General features: G+C 43.9%; 2 protein-coding genes across 8 annotated transcripts in view; both read right to left on the bottom strand.

Moving 5' to 3' along the window:
- Positions 1-3,500, bottom strand: part of C2CD6 (C2 calcium dependent domain containing 6) — an 80,010-nt gene extending 76,510 nt beyond the window's left edge. For 5 of the 6 annotated variants that reach the window (XM_025196702.1, XM_014516904.2, XM_025196704.1 and 2 more), the window contains exons 1-2: positions 3,377-3,500; positions 1,569-1,652 (exon numbers count right to left, since the gene is read on the bottom strand). In XM_025196702.1, the coding sequence (XP_025052487.1) occupies positions 1,569-1,652; positions 3,377-3,481 (189 nt within the window). In that variant the 5' untranslated portion in view covers positions 3,482-3,500. The remainder of the gene's footprint in view (positions 1-1,568; positions 1,653-3,376) is intronic. The other variant, XM_025196701.1, reaches the window with a different exon arrangement.
- Positions 3,501-5,411: 1,911 nt separating this feature from the next.
- Positions 5,412-17,219, bottom strand: part of TMEM237 (transmembrane protein 237) — a 50,900-nt gene continuing 39,092 nt past the window's right edge. Inside the window, exons 8-13 of one of the 2 annotated variants that reach the window (XM_014516897.2) lie at positions 15,146-15,269; positions 13,091-13,282; positions 12,634-12,707; positions 11,966-12,059; positions 8,435-8,556; positions 5,412-6,726 (exon numbers count right to left, since the gene is read on the bottom strand). In XM_014516897.2, the coding sequence (XP_014372383.1) occupies positions 6,659-6,726; positions 8,435-8,556; positions 11,966-12,059; positions 12,634-12,707; positions 13,091-13,282; positions 15,146-15,269 (674 nt within the window). In that variant the 3' untranslated portion in view covers positions 5,412-6,658. The remainder of the gene's footprint in view (positions 6,727-8,434; positions 8,557-11,965; positions 12,060-12,633; positions 12,708-13,090; positions 13,283-15,145; positions 15,270-17,219) is intronic. The other variant, XM_014516898.2, reaches the window with a different exon arrangement.

The following is a 17,219-nucleotide window of genomic DNA, read 5'->3' as shown; positions in this document are numbered from 1 at the left end:
CCAGCCATACCCAGGGTGGGCATGGATTGTAGTAAGCATTACCATGCAACTGCTTAGAACATGTTCTCACTGTTAATATGGTATAGTAATGCTTACTACAGTCTCAGGCAAAACATGTGTTAAGTGTCCTATGCAACAAGGCCCCTACCTAAGGAGTTTTACATAAGCCCTTATTCCATCTGCTATTTAGCTCTGCTGTACCTGCTTCTCTCCCAGAGACCCAAAGAAGGGTACTATGATACCCAAATGCTTTTCCAAGTCTATACCAAACATGCAGTTGGTCCAATAAAAGGTATCACCCACAAAAACTCTTGCCTCTTTAAGACATAAACATTTCAGAAATAAGAGGGAGAAAAATGAAACAATAACAACTTAGAAGTCTGATTTTAAAAGTAACAAAGCACTCCAATGTACAAAAATGGAAAACACTGTAGTTCTTGGGGGACTTTGCAAACAGTGACAAAGCAACCCAAACAGGCACTTTAGGCAGAAGTACACTGTGCTGTAAAAACAAAGTATTGAAGCATGTTTAAAGTTGCATATATTTTGGATGAGTGATACAAAATTGCCTTTTTAAAGAGACCAAAACAATAAATCTGATATGTAGATATGTGTTTTGATCTGAAAGTGTAAAAAGAGACTCTAGCTGCTTTTTTTGAAGAGACCATACTTTTTTGAAGAAAGGGGCCATGGCTACCTTTGCACCTGTACAGCACTTAGCAGAGAGATCCCTGATCTTCCTCAGGAGCCTCGTGTACAGGTTTTGCTTGCCAACCATGGTTTTGACTATCCATGCTTCGGGGGGGTGGGGGCGGTGTACAGTCCGAAAATACCCTCCCTGGCTCCCCTGCCCGTGCTCATGCCTCTCACTGTCCCCTCCCTCCCCACAGCCTTGCTGGTGCTCCTCACCCCTCACTCACAGCCCCTGCTCCCCAGGTCCCGAAATTCTGCCAATCATAGGAACTTTCAGGAACCTAATCCCCGTGGCTGGCAAGGGAAACCTGCACTACCGTATAATGCAAAGAACATTTTCATCAATAAACTGGACAATGATCAAACTTAACTTGCAGCTAAGAATGCAAAAGCTTATGTAGAATGCAAAATCTTATGTATCGGTGACATGAAAAAAATAACGTAATTTTGGGCATACAGAATATTTTCAAACATTCTCCTGAATGATACTTAAAAATATAAGGTAATTAAATTTTGGCAAAAATTGCACTACTGCACAGTTATAGTTATTAAGCTTCCATAAGCAAAGCAGAACTACTTTGATGAAGGGTTTCTCAAACATTTTATTTTGTAAAAGTCTTAAAGAGAGACTATCGAACAGACCCTGTTGTATTACAATGTCAAACAACTTCCTTCCGATCTTTAATTGTATAATATTTGGGTTCCAATTAAAAGAATAACTTAACTAAAATGCATTAAAGACTGCCCTAATATTATAATACCGTTTTGTAGTTGGAAACATGGAAAAATAGGCTGCACTATGTGACCACCCACAGACTGTCAACCAGTCTTCCAGGTACCATCAATCATAGCTTGACTACCTAATGTCTACATACCACTTCTCCACAAGGTACTAAACTGTAAACATCAGAAGGTTGTCCAGGTTCTTTATCAGACAATTGCACAGCTGTCTGCAGCTTCTAACGAAAAAATAGAAAAAGAACAGTTTTGCACCAAGCAAAGTGGTGAGGACAAGAAAGCCACATCTCCTTTGACTGAACTGCATAGCTCATGGGAGGGAAATTTGATAGGACAAGGAGTCCGGACATATCAATCAGTGGGCATGATGGGGAGTTATATATTTGCAGTCCTCCAGACTGGGGCATAAAAGTAGCTCTTGTAGCATGCAAGGCATCTGTTAATCCCTCAGGATTTTACTGGGTCACCTGGGGGATTAACAGATTTAATATTATAAAATATTAAATATGTGCATTTGCCTTCCTTATGTAAAGTCTACGCACCATAATCCATAACTGATATATGCAAGCACATGGACACATTTGTGTTGTGTTGGCGTTACAGAAACCTCCTGGAATAGATTCAAACAGAGCTGGCAACCCTAGCCTTCCTGTTGTGAGGGGTAAAGCCCTTTATCTAGATCTTCTGAACAACCATTAACTCCTTCCCTATCACTGTAGTGGCAGGATACTGGTAGTGCCCTCATCTTCCCTTCTTTAACCTGTATGTTCTAGGCAGAGGTGCCAAATATATATGGCCTGTGGACCAGATCCAGCCCACTGGGCTACTACTGGGCATCTGGAATTTGGGGGTCATGGCCAGAGAGCGCACCCTACTGGAGAATCTGGGGCCTCCTGGCCCTGATGGACATGGCAATCAGCTGCAGAAGGAAAAGCGAGGACAATACCAGTCTTTACAGGTTAGCCCATGTCACCCTCCATCTGTTTTGCCTGTTACCACCACAGCAGCCCTACCTCTTTGGCTGCCAAACCTGCCACCAGCCCATGCTAGAGCCACCATATGCAACATGCTGGAGATGGACTGCTGCTGTATGCCCTGGGCTGGATCTGGCCCAAAGAGAGCGCTGTGGTTTGGATCCTGCCCGGGGCACAAGGCAAGTTTGACATTCTGATTATAGGCGTTTTGGATATTGCTCCTGCAATTTGCAGGTGAGGGTGTGAAGTGGCAACTTTGGGGATTCCTTTGGTTAACTAGTTCCTACCATAGGGCAATTATACATGTGCTCCAGGAGAGGGGAGGCACTTTAATTGGAGCATCTCTGAGAGCTGCTCCAATGCAAGTGCCCAAAGTGTCTTATGTATCAGCATCCCTGCGCTTAAAAATGACAACAGGGGGGCTTTAACTAAAGTTCGTTGAACGAGCTTTAGTTAAAGCACACCTGCCATCATTTTTAAGGACAGGGATGCTGATACAAGAGACACTGAAGTCTGCTAGAGCAGGGCAATTACCACACTCCAGAGCCTTGCTCCCTGACAGGAGCTTGAGGGAGTCGCGACCTGGGTGAGCTCGGCTGGCCCTGCCACATGTTCAAATTCAAGCTGGCTAGAAACCAAATGTGAAGTTGCCACACACTGTCAAGCAGAGCTGTCCCGACAGGGGGGCATGGGGTGACTGCCCTGGGCCCCGTAGAGCCGGGCCAGCTGCTCACCAGCCACGTCCGGGCCCTACACTCTGCTACGATCACCTCTGCTGTTAAGCACTAACTTCGTGGCTGGTTGGGTAGCGAGGTGGACCTTTGCACGGCGTGGCAATTACTTTGCACGTTGGAGCCGGTCTAAATTCCTTGCGGGATTCACCAGTGCATTCCCTGCTGCTCCCCACCACTCCTTGCTCCCTGCTTAGGCACCGCGCAGCACTTCCCCCACCCCTTCATTGGTGACCATGCCTGTACTTTGCCGCGCAGCCTGGCCCAGCGCTGCATGGACTCCACGGAGCTGGTCAGGAAGGCCGACAGCCCGGAGTTGCCCTCCTTGGCCCCCGAGTCCGGCATGGCGGGGCCGCCGCCCCGCCCCGCGGCGCTCTTGCTCTGGAAAGCACCGCCACGGCCACGGCGGGCGGACGTTTTAGCCATCGCTTCAATAGTCCGCCCAGTCACTTCTTCATGCCGCCTTTAACAACCCTTCCAGGCGCTTGGCACCAACGTGGGTGGCCAGAGCATTTCGCACTAAACACAGCAAGACAGCAGTAAAACCCGGTCCTCCCCTGCAGACCCCCCCACCCCAGTGTTTCAATTAAGGCCATTACAAATATTTCACTTTTTTTTCCTCTTCAATAAAAGGCTGCTTCTCAAACCTGTCTTGAACTGGTTTAAGAATTAACTGGAAAAAAAGGTCTCATTTAAACCACAGTTAAACAGGAGAGTCTCAATGGAAACTGGTTTTAGCAAAATCCTAAATCGGCCAAAGGGGAAGCTGACACCTGTGCGCATTTAAAACGCTGCAAGGCTAATAGATCCCCGGCTCAACTCAAGGTAATCTGAGTTTAATACATATTCACAGGAACACACGTCAATACACAGGAGTAGGCAAACAGATGCATCAATATCAGGCCTTTCCAAAAATGTAAATTGGAAAAGCAAGTCTGGTTTGAAGATCAGCTTTGATAAGATAGTCACTGGCTATTAGTTTGCAAAGAAGGAACACAGGCAATGTTTTGACAAGACACAGCCCTTCCAAGAGGAACTGGGAAAGGCCAGCTGTTAGCAGAAATGTTGCTATAAAATTAAATCAGGTAGGTTTTATTCCGTACACTTTTTCACCCTTTTTGTCCCTGAGATTTGTTAGAAACAGTGATGATGTGTCTATGGCTATTCTGAGTTTTCAGAACTCCCCCCTTATTTTCTACAGCAGTGGTTTGCAACCTTTTTTCATTTGCAGACCCCTAAAAAATTTCAAATGGAAGTGTAGACCACCTTGGAAATTTCAAATAGAGGTGCAGGCCCCTCTGAATTGCAAGTGTGGGTATTCACATGCTTTTGATTTAACATAGTCATCTTTTGCAGACCCCTCAGACACAGCCTGCAGACCCCCAGGGGTTTATGGACCACAGGTTGAAAAACACCAATCTAAAGGCTAAGGCTTCCCAGATGCAGCAACTGAAAGCAATCAGATTTTCTAAGGAGCTTATTACTCACAAATGTAGCAGGTGTTCAGCAATTCTGATACATGTGTTACGGACTAACCAAAGTAGACTATATATAGGTCGAGGGACCCTGGAAGTCCCACCTCTTCCTGGAGGTTGACAGGTGGCCACCTGTCAATCTCCAGCAAGGGGCAAGACTTCCAGGGCCTCTCAGCCACTCAAGGAGTGGGTGGGGAGAGGGGCACTCCTCTGAGAATCCGCCCCCCCCCTCTGCTTCAGGATGCCAGGACTTCCCACCTGTTTGCAGCTCCCTCCCCACCCCCTATTATATTGCTTTTTCATGGTCCTCGTACTTTTTCACAGGGACTGGACTTTTTCACTGGGGAACTACCAATTCACAACTTCCACAAGGATCACAAAATCATGAATTTGGTAGATCCCAACCCAATATGTCTGCACAAAGTGTCATGCCAAATAGACAGCATGGGGAGGAGCAGCAGCTGCACTGTCACAGAGGTATCTGGCCTGAACACCAGATATGCTTGCAAGTGGGCAAAGAGGGAGCGTGCTATATTCCAAGGGCATCTCTTCTGTGGCTCAGACTGCCAGCATCTTCCCCAGCATTTGCAGGCAAGTATTGCAGCTGCCTGTAATGTAACTAATGCCTACAGGGAAGGGTGTCCTGCACTTCTCTGTAGTGTACCTAAACAGGGACAACCATGAACTTAGTCCTATGGATTTTTTTTTTTTTAAGAGACCACACAATGTTCACAAACACTAACAGCAAAGTTGTTAAATTTATCAGCAGCAGAACAGATTCCTTAGGATGTGGCTGAAAGTAATGGAGCACCTACTTTTAATTCAGGTAGAATTATTTCATTTCATTTAGCCCCCAGCTGCCTCTTCTGTCATGTGTTTAGAAAGGGGGTTGCATCCATGCTGCTACACCCCCTCTGGACCATTCTGTGCCTAGACCACTACATTCCCTTTATAAATTCACTCATGTCCATATTTCATTTAATAAGATGATGCAAAAAACTAGTTTCAATAAAATAGCATATAAAAATTGTGCAACATTTCCTTATTTTTTTCTTCAGAAGCACGGTTTTCTTTCCAGTTTCAACCACACTACTTTTCCATAGGCACTAAGGTTGCTTGCGTTTCCTTCCAAATACCTGGGATGTTTTGGGGGGGGGGTTAAGACAAACTATTCTATTACTAGTCCTAGGAACAAGTTTCCAGCTGTCTTCCAAAACATGCTGAGTGCAACACAAAGCAACATAAAATTGCTCTGAAAAAAAGACCCCCAAACATTCTCCACTTACAAATGTACAGACCAAGAACCTTATTAACACAGCTGAAATCTACATTTCTTAATTTACAAAGAGCTATGAACAATACAATTATGGCCACAGGTGCCCCTATTAGCATGGAGTAAACTAATTTATTCTGCAGCACTTATAAGCACTACACTTATAAGTAAGTACTAAAAAAATGTTCTTACTCCACAGTAGCACAAGTGTATGCACTGCCCTGGCTGGCAGGGGGACAAGCATGCTTCAGCGCAGGGGCTGCCTGCCAGCTAGCCCTATGCTGAAGCACCCTCATGTCCCAGCCAGCCCCTCTGCAGCACGTTGAGTCCCCCAGAGCCTCCTGCCAGCCTGGGCTGCTCCAACCCAGCTCAGTGTGCTGCAGTCCTGACCATACATTCAAATGGCATGCCCATAAGCAATAGACTCGAGAGCAATAAGCACATTAAATTGCATGTGTCGATGCACCCCATCAGTCTCTGTCACTGGCTACGTCAGTAGTAGGTTTACAGGGCTACTTTGTCTCTATTCACTAGAAAGACTTTGCTTTATCAAAAAAAGAAAAGAAAAGCATTATAAAAATTGTATAGACATATTTTCAAGTATCTTGGTAAATTTAAAAAATAGCATAGTTAAAATAAAAGATCCACCATAACAAATATGTACATTATACAAAAATACAAATTTTGCTTTGTAAAAAACATATACAAAAGGTAGTATACATAATGCATTACACCATCAGTCATAGCTAGTATATTTGAAGATGCATTTCTGCACTATGACTGGACTTTGGAGGTTTTATCTAAGGGAGGAAATTCTTCTACTTCATCCTGAAACATCAGTTCTGAAAAAGAAAAAGAACACAATGTTAAAGACCTTCTACTTAAAAACCATTATATTGTACTGCAGAGTGCAGTGGACATATATACCTTTTGACTAGCTAAAAGCACACTTTTGTTTGGAAAAAACACATTTCAGCACGTGGCTGGATTGATTGTATTTTCAGACACCCTTCTAATATAATCATGTGCTTTTTCAGTTGGAGTAACTTTTTTTAAGGGAGGGAAAAAAAAATATATATAAATATATATATATATATATTTATTTTTTTTTTTAAAGCAGCCTGACACTGCTTTTGCATGGCTCTGAATTTCTAGTCAACTTGGGATGGTTCCTAGATTAACTTTATCATTATTTTTCTCTTGACATTTCTGAGGCAATGTGCCTGGGTATTAGTTAAAACATGTGAACTTGGAGGAGAAAGATTTGGATTCCAGGCAAAACTCTGCCAGTGCTTCCTTTACTTGGACAAATCAACTTAACCTCTTTGTGTGTCAGATTCTCCATTTTAAGACATTTTCAAGAAGCAATACTATGCTATGTTACTTTCTATACAAAGATTTTAAAGACTGCAAGCTAGATTTTTGAGTTGTCACTCCACTCAAAACAAGCAAATGATACCAGAAGGGGGAATAAGGTAGAGCACGTGACTGTAGTGCAAGAAGTTCTTAAATACTCTTAGAAAGTAATCTGAAAAAAACATACCAAAGTGTCCTAAATCTCCAAATTACTATCTAAGGTGATGGTCTGGCACATGATCAAAATTTATGAAACCTACATACCCCATTACTTTAAGTCAGTGGACTGGGAGGATTAAAGGTGAAATTAAACCACCTCTGCTTCATGATACCAGTACCAATGGGCAATAGTCCCAGTCCCTACCACAGCATATTAGAATACCAGTTTCTAGGATCTGCTTCCCACTGAGAAAAGAAAACAGTGTGCTGGCCTCAGCGGTACCACCTAGTCTGGGCTTCTGCTCCTGTGTCATAGATTTGACACCTCTTTAGGTCAAGAGATTTCAGTACATTCTGGGATGTAAAGTTTGCAAACATTTACTTCAGTATATTATTTGGTTAACATACCACAAATACAGCACTAATGGAATGAGAGGGAAAGCACCCAGGCTGCTGGATACAAGACAGGAAGTTCTAAGGAAAAATTTAGAGCCTTCTATTATGCTGAAAAATATGTTCCCTAAACTATAACCTGTATGTATTCAGCTTAGGTCACTTGTGGAAAATGGGACCATAAAATAGTGCAAAGGAATTTCCTAGTATGTAAGCAGAATACATCATTTTCAAGGGCTTGATGAAATATTGTTTAATCAAAATTATTTTTCCTTTCACAGAGGAAAGGGTAAACATTTTAAAATGCAGCTTAATTCCCCTCAGCTAGGGCATACAAGCAGTCAGATATTGTTTAAAACACAGATATTTTTCTCCATTCTTACAGCATGCAAAAATGACCAATTATTTCTTCAAACATTTTAAAACAAGCCATCAGAGACCAAACATGGATATTTCATTCCAAAAGTGAACACTTTGGAAAGCAATGGACAGAGAAGGGAAAAAAATGTTTTTTTGATTACTAATGATAGCAATGATATGCTTTGTTCTGTGCTCTGAAGACAGAACAAAAATGGAACTGGTGAAGCCTATATAAAGGAACACAAAAATCTCCAATCCTCTTCTGGGCCTAATGTTCCTTACCTTCACTGTGATCTGGCTCTGGCTGGTAAGATAAGATGACCCAGGACATCCCAACTAAAAGAGCCACCACTAGATTCACCACAATCCAGGGCTGAAGAATCTGTTCCAGAGTATCTGCCATCCTGAGCAAAGTACACAATTATTAGTGAAGGCTATATGGATGCATGCATAATGTTATAATCACTTCTACAGTGAAACACACACCAAAGGATCAAATCAAATGCTAAACAAAATTATTTCATTCATCATGCCCTGAAAGTCCTGGGCTCAATGGGGCTGCTGAGGAGAATGAATTTTGAAAGCAGGGACCCAAATGAGAAGCCTCCCTATGTGGTATGAAATGTTCAATTAGAGTTCAGCAACAAGCCACTTTCCTTAGTTATGCAGCAAAAAATCAGAAGAAAATTAAATACTGTTTCCATCATGCTAAAAATTAACAATGTGCCTCAAGACTTCATACTAAATCCTGGGTACCTTAATATGTTTACTAACATAGCATACAGGGAGAAAGGCAGTGAGATGGCAAAATCTGCAGATGACACCGTTGTTTAGGTGAGACAGGACCAACAAGGACTTAAGAGAACTTAAGAGAACTTAAGAGAAACCTGAGCTAGTAGGCAAGTCAATGACAACATGACCAACAAATAAAATACAATGCAAACATTTCTGTTCCTTTTGTCTCACTGAACAAAAACAAAGACACATTTACTACAAACAGGAGAAGTCCACAGAACTTTTCACTTTTATCTGATAAATACTTTTTTGCAACAACAAATGTAAACCAGTTGGTTCTAATTAAGTCTAGGAAAGCCCAACAAGAACAAACAAACAATGAAAAAGAAAGTGTTTCTGTTTTGGAAAGACTGATGCGCTCCAGGCTATGTCGGACCAGTTTCGGGGAGGCAAACTGTCTGAAAGATAATGATTTAATTGGAAAATCTAAGGGAATAAGAGCTACTATGAAAAAGCAGGTTTTTTTGCTAATGCCGACAAAACTATGTTGTAACTATGCCAACATGAACCATCACCAAGCCCTGGGCTTAGCTTTACTGTATCTCACTAATGCTTAAAATAATTTTATTGTGTGGGTGGGGTGGGATCATTCTAATGTTATAAAAGCCTTGGTCTGTCTGTCTGTCCATAACGCTTTATTCACACTCTGATTGGCTGACTGAAACAATCAATCAGAGTGCTCCAAGAGCATTCGGACAGGAGACAGTGTGGACACAGGACGGAGCGCCAGGGGAGGCTGCAGGCAGTGGCGATGGAGCAGGGGGGAGTGGGCCCTTTCCCTCCCTCCCTGTTCCTTCCCTCCCCCAACCAGAGGAGAAGTAGGGACAGGGCCAGATGCAGGTGGATGCGGAGTTGCCAGGGCCCCAACAAAAGCCAGCAGGGATGGGGAGGGATGGAGGGAGAGCGGGGGGGTGGGGGGCATGGTGGCAGTGGCCCACTACCACGCCCTGACAACAGGCCCGTTGTGGGGGAGAATGGGCCCAGCCCAGAAGCAGTGGGGGCAAGGGTGGGGGAAACGGGCCCATTCACCACCACCCCTGACCAGATGAGAAGCAGGGGCGGGGCCAGACGTGGGACTCCGTCCCCACCCACCATGATGGTGGGGAGTGCACCACCCCACTGCCACCGGGCCCCTACAAAAGCCAGCAGGGAGGGGCATGGTGATGGCTCTCCACCACTGCCACCGGGCCCTGCCAACAGCTGGGATGGAAGCAGGGAGGGGAGGGAAGGGAGGCAGGTGGATGTGGGCCAGGTGGACCAGGTCTGGACTTGGAGGGGAGCAGGGCCAGACCCAAAGCACACGAGGGTGGGACACAGGCCTCTGTCCTCACCCCCCACCCCCAATCATTCTTGATGGGCAATTGGCTAGTTAATACTATATTTTCTCATATACAAGACACACCCTGTCCCCCCCCAAAATCCAGCTGCTAGAAATCTGGGTGTGCATGATAAATGAGGAAATATGGTAATAGCAGTTTTTGACTCTGTAGAGGTAGGGGAGCAAAAGTAATTTTGTAGTGCTGCAGGTGGAATTCCTTAAGCTACTGGCTGTGGACACTTGTCCTTTTCTCCAGCATATGCAAAGGCTGCTACTCAGTGGGTGTTTCTACATGTGTGCTTTACTGAGGAGCTCTGCAGTATAGCATCACCCCATCTACACATGCACCAGGTACGCACCAGTATTAGGACAAAGTAATTAATTAACTCCATCAAAAGATAGTACTGTTGGGAACAAATTTTGCCTGGTCAACCCTGCTGAGTTTGGAGCTGACCCCCTGTGTCCCCTGCCAGCCTGGGGCTGTTCTGCCCTGGCTCAAATTGCTGCGGTCCGAGCGTATGTGTAGACACTGCACCTGGGAGAAGTTGACTCCAGCTTGAATTGCTCTGGAGTTTACTGCTGCACATTAATAGCACATGTAGATGCACCCAGTTACTACTACTAAGCAGTATTTTCCAGCCTTTTTCAGGGACATGTTGTATGTGAGAAAATACAGTTAGTGCTGTAAAAGTGTTACCTAATATACAGCTACTTGTTACAGTATTTTAGAACACTTGTTCAAAACATTTTAAAAATTACTACTGGCCTTTGGATTTAATAAGGGAGTTTTAGCTGGATTCCTGACATAGTAAATGAAAATCCAGTGGAGGAAAATTAGGATCATAATGGAAATAAAAAACCTATCATATAAGAGAAGGCTGGAAAAGTTTGGTTTGTTTCACTTAGCAAAATGAAGGGTGTCTAGAAATCCATGAAGAGGATAAATAGTCAAAAGGGAGAAGAGCCATTTATCCTAAATGGCACTTTGGCACATAAACATACGGGTAATATACTGATCAAAAATATATTTAGACTGGAAATGAGAAGGTTTCTAGCCATCTGAACAGCGAGGTTCTGGAAGGAACCTGTCATGGAGTAGTGAGGGCAAAAACCCTAACTGCTTCTGAGATGGAACTCGATAAATTTAAGAAAAGGATTACATGATGTGGTGCCTGCAATAACAAGGACCTGGACTGTGACCCAGGAGCTCCCTTCTGGTCCTATATTTCTATGAAAGAGATTCAACAGACTTTGTCAGGACACTTGAGAATGTTCGCAAGAAAAGACGTTGGCACTTCCCTAATTTGTCTGTACATGGAAACAAAATGAACAAGCCCTCTCATGTAACAGACCACCAACAAACAAATGCCTTCAGATAGCTTCTGAAATTGATGTCTTAAGACAGAGCCAATAAGCCTATTTTTGTTTAGTACTGAGTGCATTTGGTCAGCAAGACAGACTGAACCCAATCTTTGGCACTGCCAAGCAATCTTATTTCTCTCTGAAGCCATCAGGGACTCAGTTTAAGGTTTCAAATGCCAAAATACTAGGACAGGCTTAGTAACAGAAATGGCAGTTTAAGATATATAACACATGTCCTTGTTAATCCACTGGTGTTGTAAGAATTCTTACAAGGATATGATGTGGAACTGTTAAGGATTTGAGAGGAAAAAAAAAATAATGCTGTTCAGATTTCCTACCAAAGGCTGCCATTCTCTGAAGGTGGTGTGTAGAGGTTGATTCTGTCACTTGTCATCTGCTGGCTCAAAGACAAGATGAGAGCTGTGAAGTACACTGGAAGTAATGGAAATAAATTAGAAAACATTCACTGGGTGGGACACAACACATTGTCTCATCACAAAACAATGAACATTACCATGCAGTCTCCCTTTCTTCACTACTACTCCACTAGCTCTTTGGAATGTGCTCTATTTTATGAGCCCATTCTTCCTGCTCTTGAATACTCATCCCTAGCACCCTCAATCTAGCTTCTGAACTCTGGACTTTACCATTCTGACCAAGGGCACTAGCAACCTGCTGTCTGCATCAAAGAGATATATCACTATTTCTGTTTTACTAACACTGTACTGCATTCAGTAGGGTGAAAGTAGCATTATGAAAAGGGAAAGAAAAAGGACTGAAAAGCTGCTGAAGTCCCACAAATACTCACTCTACAGAAAGCTATACAATATTCAAAATTCTCATTCCCCCATTTAGCAGGGTAGACTCGAGAATGATTAGGGAGGACGATCGTATTAACAGAAGTAGAAATTTCCCATTGAAGCTCAGCACTGAAAATGCATCCCAAGACACGTACATTCAGTCATTTTCTGCTATGGAACAACACTGCAGTCTGTTGAATACTCACAAAAAGAGGCTACTGCTGCTGGGTCCAGGGTAAGAAAGCCTTGCACTGCTCCTGATACTTTAGCCAAGTCAATCCTGGATATAATAATATAAAGAAAATCTTTTATTAGATACTGAAGCAGGGAGTAATTGGCTCCTTGATGTGCTTTACTGCTTTATCAGCCATACTTGCAAAATGCCTGTCTACATCCACTACATTCCCTTAATGCCAAAATAACAGTATCTGCACATGTATCTGTGCACGCATGCACGCACGGACGCACAGTTCATATAATGTTTCTTTATTGCTGTAAAACAAAGTACAAAGTAACTGCAACAAATTAAGCAATATCCAACAGTACATTACATCCCAGGCTAGAGAAATGTCACAGAGCAAAAAAATGAATAATTACAGAGAAGACTTGGAGAATAAAATGCACTCAAATTATACAGTTTACATAAATGCACAGGTATCTTACCTGTCAAAGGCTGAGACTGTACTGATAGTCAGCAACAGGTAAGAAAGACACTGTGCAGGGTATGCTAAAGTCTTGTATTGTTCTAGCAGGTTTGAGAGAGCAGACAGCTGGCTTCCTGCTAAAAGGTAAATTACAATGATGTTCCACACAGCATACCCAGCAAGGAAGCCATGAGTAAAGAGGCCAATCACCCTGAAAAGACAATGTTAGCAAAGTCTTTGATGATAATAAATTGAGCAAAAGGTAAAGATTCAGATTCTCATAAAACATAAATGTGAAAAAGCCCTGCAAGATTATCCACTCCATCACCTTGACAATGCAGATTTTTTTTCTAGTGCTTTGTCCAGGTCAGTTTTAAAAGTTCCAAATATTGGGCTTCCATCTCTTCCTCTGCTGAACATATCTCACAAAATAATTTTACTCTAATGTCCAAAATAAACTCTCTCTCTGATAAGAGTGGCTGTTCTGTAAAATGAGGAAGGGCATTTTGTGTCTGAAAACTTGTCTACCATCTTTCCCAATTACATAGTTTGTTCAATAAAAGGTATTGCCAAACTTTGTTTCTCACATATTCCCTGGATTGTTGTGACTACAATACTACAATGCTTTTTTTTCTTGGAAGCTGACATTCTTAGTCCCCAAAAAGTACTGCAATCTGCTAGAGGGCTGTCTGAGAAGGATTATACTTCATCATTAGAATTTCAGGTAATCAACTCTGCATTCATCTATTGCTGAATCTGCCTGTAACCAGGAGCCAGACGGCTCCCGTTACTTTAAAAGGAGGTAGCAGGCTAAGTTAGTTATGTGGGCCTGCAGCAGCAAGAACAGTTTAATTAAAAGGGGACACTCCTGCATGTGGTTGGGGAGCCACAAGACAGAAAGAGGGCAAGGCTCTGAGGCATATAAACCCAGGGCCTGAGCCACAGCAGGCAGTCAGACCTTGCATGCTGCAGACAGAGGAGCTCCCCAGGGAAGCTGACTGCAGGGAGAAGGCCTGTGGACACCCAAGCTACCCATGAGGGAGAGCTTAGCACTAGGAAATACAGCTTGGGGTAGGGTACTGACCCAGAGTAGAGAAGGATTTTGTGGAAGCAGTTTGCAGATATTTCTGTTATGCTGATACTTATGTCTGTTTAGCACTGGAGAACTGAGTTGTAGCAATGGGGGAGGTATGGAGGCCATAGACGGGTACCTGGAAGGGCACTCGGCATCAGGCAGCCTAGCCTCGGTCAGGGACTAGAGGGCTGAGGAAGCAACCAGCCTGGCCCAGGGTCAAGGACCAGAGGACTGAGGGTGGAAGAAGCAAGCATTCTAGCCCAGGTTCATGGACCAGAGGGCTAAGGGCATAGATAGTGAGAGCAGCCTGGCCTGGGATTAGGGACTCTGAGGGCTCACCCAGAGTGCAGGAGAAAGGAGCCCAAGAAGGGTGGGAGCAGGAGGCAGGGGCCAGAGGCCAAGAGCAGGAAGCAGGGGCCAGTGGCTCAGAAACTGAGGTGGACCTGGGGCTAGTGGGGCCAAGCTAGAAGAAAGGGTCTGAAGGCAAGGCAGAATCCCAACAAAGGTTCAAGGCTTGAGGGGCTGAGGCCCTCTTCCCCACCTCCAAACATTAAGTGACATCTGTGAGACCTGGGTGTGACCACAGGGATGGCTGAAGGTCACAATTATTCCCCCTGCGGCACAACTGCAGTTGCCCTAAAGAGGAAACCCACCCTGTAGGGTTTGAGAAAGAGAAGCCTGGGAGATTGTACATCAAGGAAAAACACCTTCAAAGAGGCTACCCCAGCCTCCTGAGGCAGCCTCCCCAGTTAAAAGAACCAAAGATCAAGTCATGGCAGGTGAGAGACAGAAGTAAAAAGGGAGACAAGGGAGCATGGCCAGGAAGGTCTGACCGCGAGGCTCTGTCACACACTGGGTGGATTGCCTGAGCCCGTCACACTGCCCAAAAGAACTAACAGATTCAAGTTTACTAGGTAGAAAGAAGGTGCACACCAGCCAGGCAAGAGTCCCACAGTACAATCCCATTTTCTCATGTCAAACTGTTGAACTATCGGATACCTGAAACCCCGGTGCACTGAGAGTGCTACATCTTTGGTGGTCCATGAAGTCTTTATGTCCATAAATACATCAATATTTTCTGTGGTTTTAATCAATTCAGTGCGATCAGCTGCTTGGAAACGTCCTGAAGAGAAAAACAAAAATTGAATCAATTGTGGAGATCATTAGTCCTTCTTATTATGGCACTATAGAAATACATAGGCCTTGTCTACACTAGAAAATTTCACCAACAGAATTTCTGACAATATATTTCTACCACCATAGCTATTTTGGCCATGAATACTGCTAACAGGCTGCCTTTGCCATTGCAGTGAGTCCTCACAATATTAGGTTGCATCTGCAAAAGACATGTGGGTATGTACATGCTCCATGTCCTCTGCATCTGGACGATGCTGGAAATGTTTGTAGAGACATCAGCATCATTGTGAGACATCATCACTCCAACCAGAAAACAGAGACCAGAGCAATAATTTGCTCTGTTTCATCCTATAATCCACTCTTTTTAGTGGCATTTCTCAATCTCTTGGCCATCTTGCCAAAACAGACATAGGTGCTGTATAGATCAGCAGAGCCATCTTGTCTATTTTAAGGAGAGGACAACTGTGTTAGATTTGCAGAACCACAGGAATTGCCATATCTACCAACCACACAGCAGATATATCATGGAAATGTGGATGATCAAGACAGTGAATGAAACTGACCATCTGCTGCAGGCACTGATTGAGGCCCATGAAACAAGCAATGAGTTGTAAGCTTGGACTGACACACAGACCTGGGAGAATCAGCACTCGCTACAGGTAATGGTCTACTTAAATCACAGTTAGACTTACCAATTTTCACGAGTTGGTTGCAGCATAAAGAGCAAATTTCGCAAACACTTTGCGGATGTGCTCTGGCAGCCCTGCCCTTTGGCACTGATTGGTGAAGAGGACGGGAGGGGACAAGGGGTGGCTGTCATGTTGACTGCTGGCTGCCCTTTATGTGGCCCCAGCCCTCAGCATAATTGGTGGAGAGGCCCCAGCAGGGGAAGGAGGGATGAGAAGGAGGCCACCATCTTGTCTTCTACACATGCCATCCTGTCAGCCGGCACCTTCCCCTCCCTGGGTAGGCGAGGCTGGGCCACAGCTGCAGTGAGGACCACTGCTTCCCACTGGGGAGCCAGCATTTTATTTTTATTAAGTTTTTTTTTGGTTGATTTTACGTACAATCCTGGATTTTGTGGTTTCATGGATTTTGCAGAAACCACAATTTAAGTAGGCCCCTCTCTATAGGAGCCCATATTTCTGGAGTCACGCAAGAGCTGAGCCTCAGCTCTGCAGTAGCGACACAAAAAAATGACCGCTGTTTTATGTCATATTGAATGTAATATTTGAATGTTTGTAATAGTTGCCCATTAGCCAGTTTAGGAAAAAGACAAGATTTATCTTCTTATCTAGGCCATTGTTTTGGCCTACGTGCAGAAGGTCCTGACTTTGCTCAAAGTCTTAACTTTTGAATTTTATCTTTAGCGGCCTTTAACAAAGTTAACATAAAAATGACCCTTAAGCAAACATCCCACATTCTGAGAGATCAAACCCTAGGGCCTTTGACAAGATTGGAAATAAAAGTCAATTCAGTGATATGGAAATTCCCCAAAGTAATTAAAATGGTCAAGAAAAGAAACTGATTACCAAGCAAAAGAATCTGTTAAGAAAGATCTGAGCCCAAATTTGGGAGTAGTGACAGGTTTGGGTAGGAGGGGCCCAAGACAGCAACTCACTCAATAAAAACTGTAACCTACTGTCCCAATTTGGAGGTAACCTCACTTGCAGAACAACAAAGGAAGAATCGCAAGTGTAGGCCGGATCAGACTGATCACCTGAACCACCCTCTCCGTGAACACGAATCTCTTAGTTCACGCTGAAGCCGCGGAGCACCCGAAAGGGATGGAAGGAAGGGGACTTAGTCCTATCAGTATTGAGGCCAGCCCATTGAACCGTACTGCTGAGGTGAGCCCACTGAACCGTACTGCTGAGGCCAACCCATTAAATTGTACTACTGAGGAATGAAACCATATTTAGGTGTTTGGCTTCTT

Source organism: Alligator sinensis, unplaced genomic scaffold, assembly GCF_000455745.1.
Source record: "Alligator sinensis unplaced genomic scaffold, ASM45574v1 scaffold755_2, whole genome shotgun sequence".
NCBI classification, from domain to species: Eukaryota; Metazoa; Chordata; order Crocodylia; family Alligatoridae; genus Alligator; species Alligator sinensis.
The sequence above is the reverse complement of the archived record's forward strand: the minus strand, read 5'-3'. Positions and strand labels throughout refer to the sequence as shown.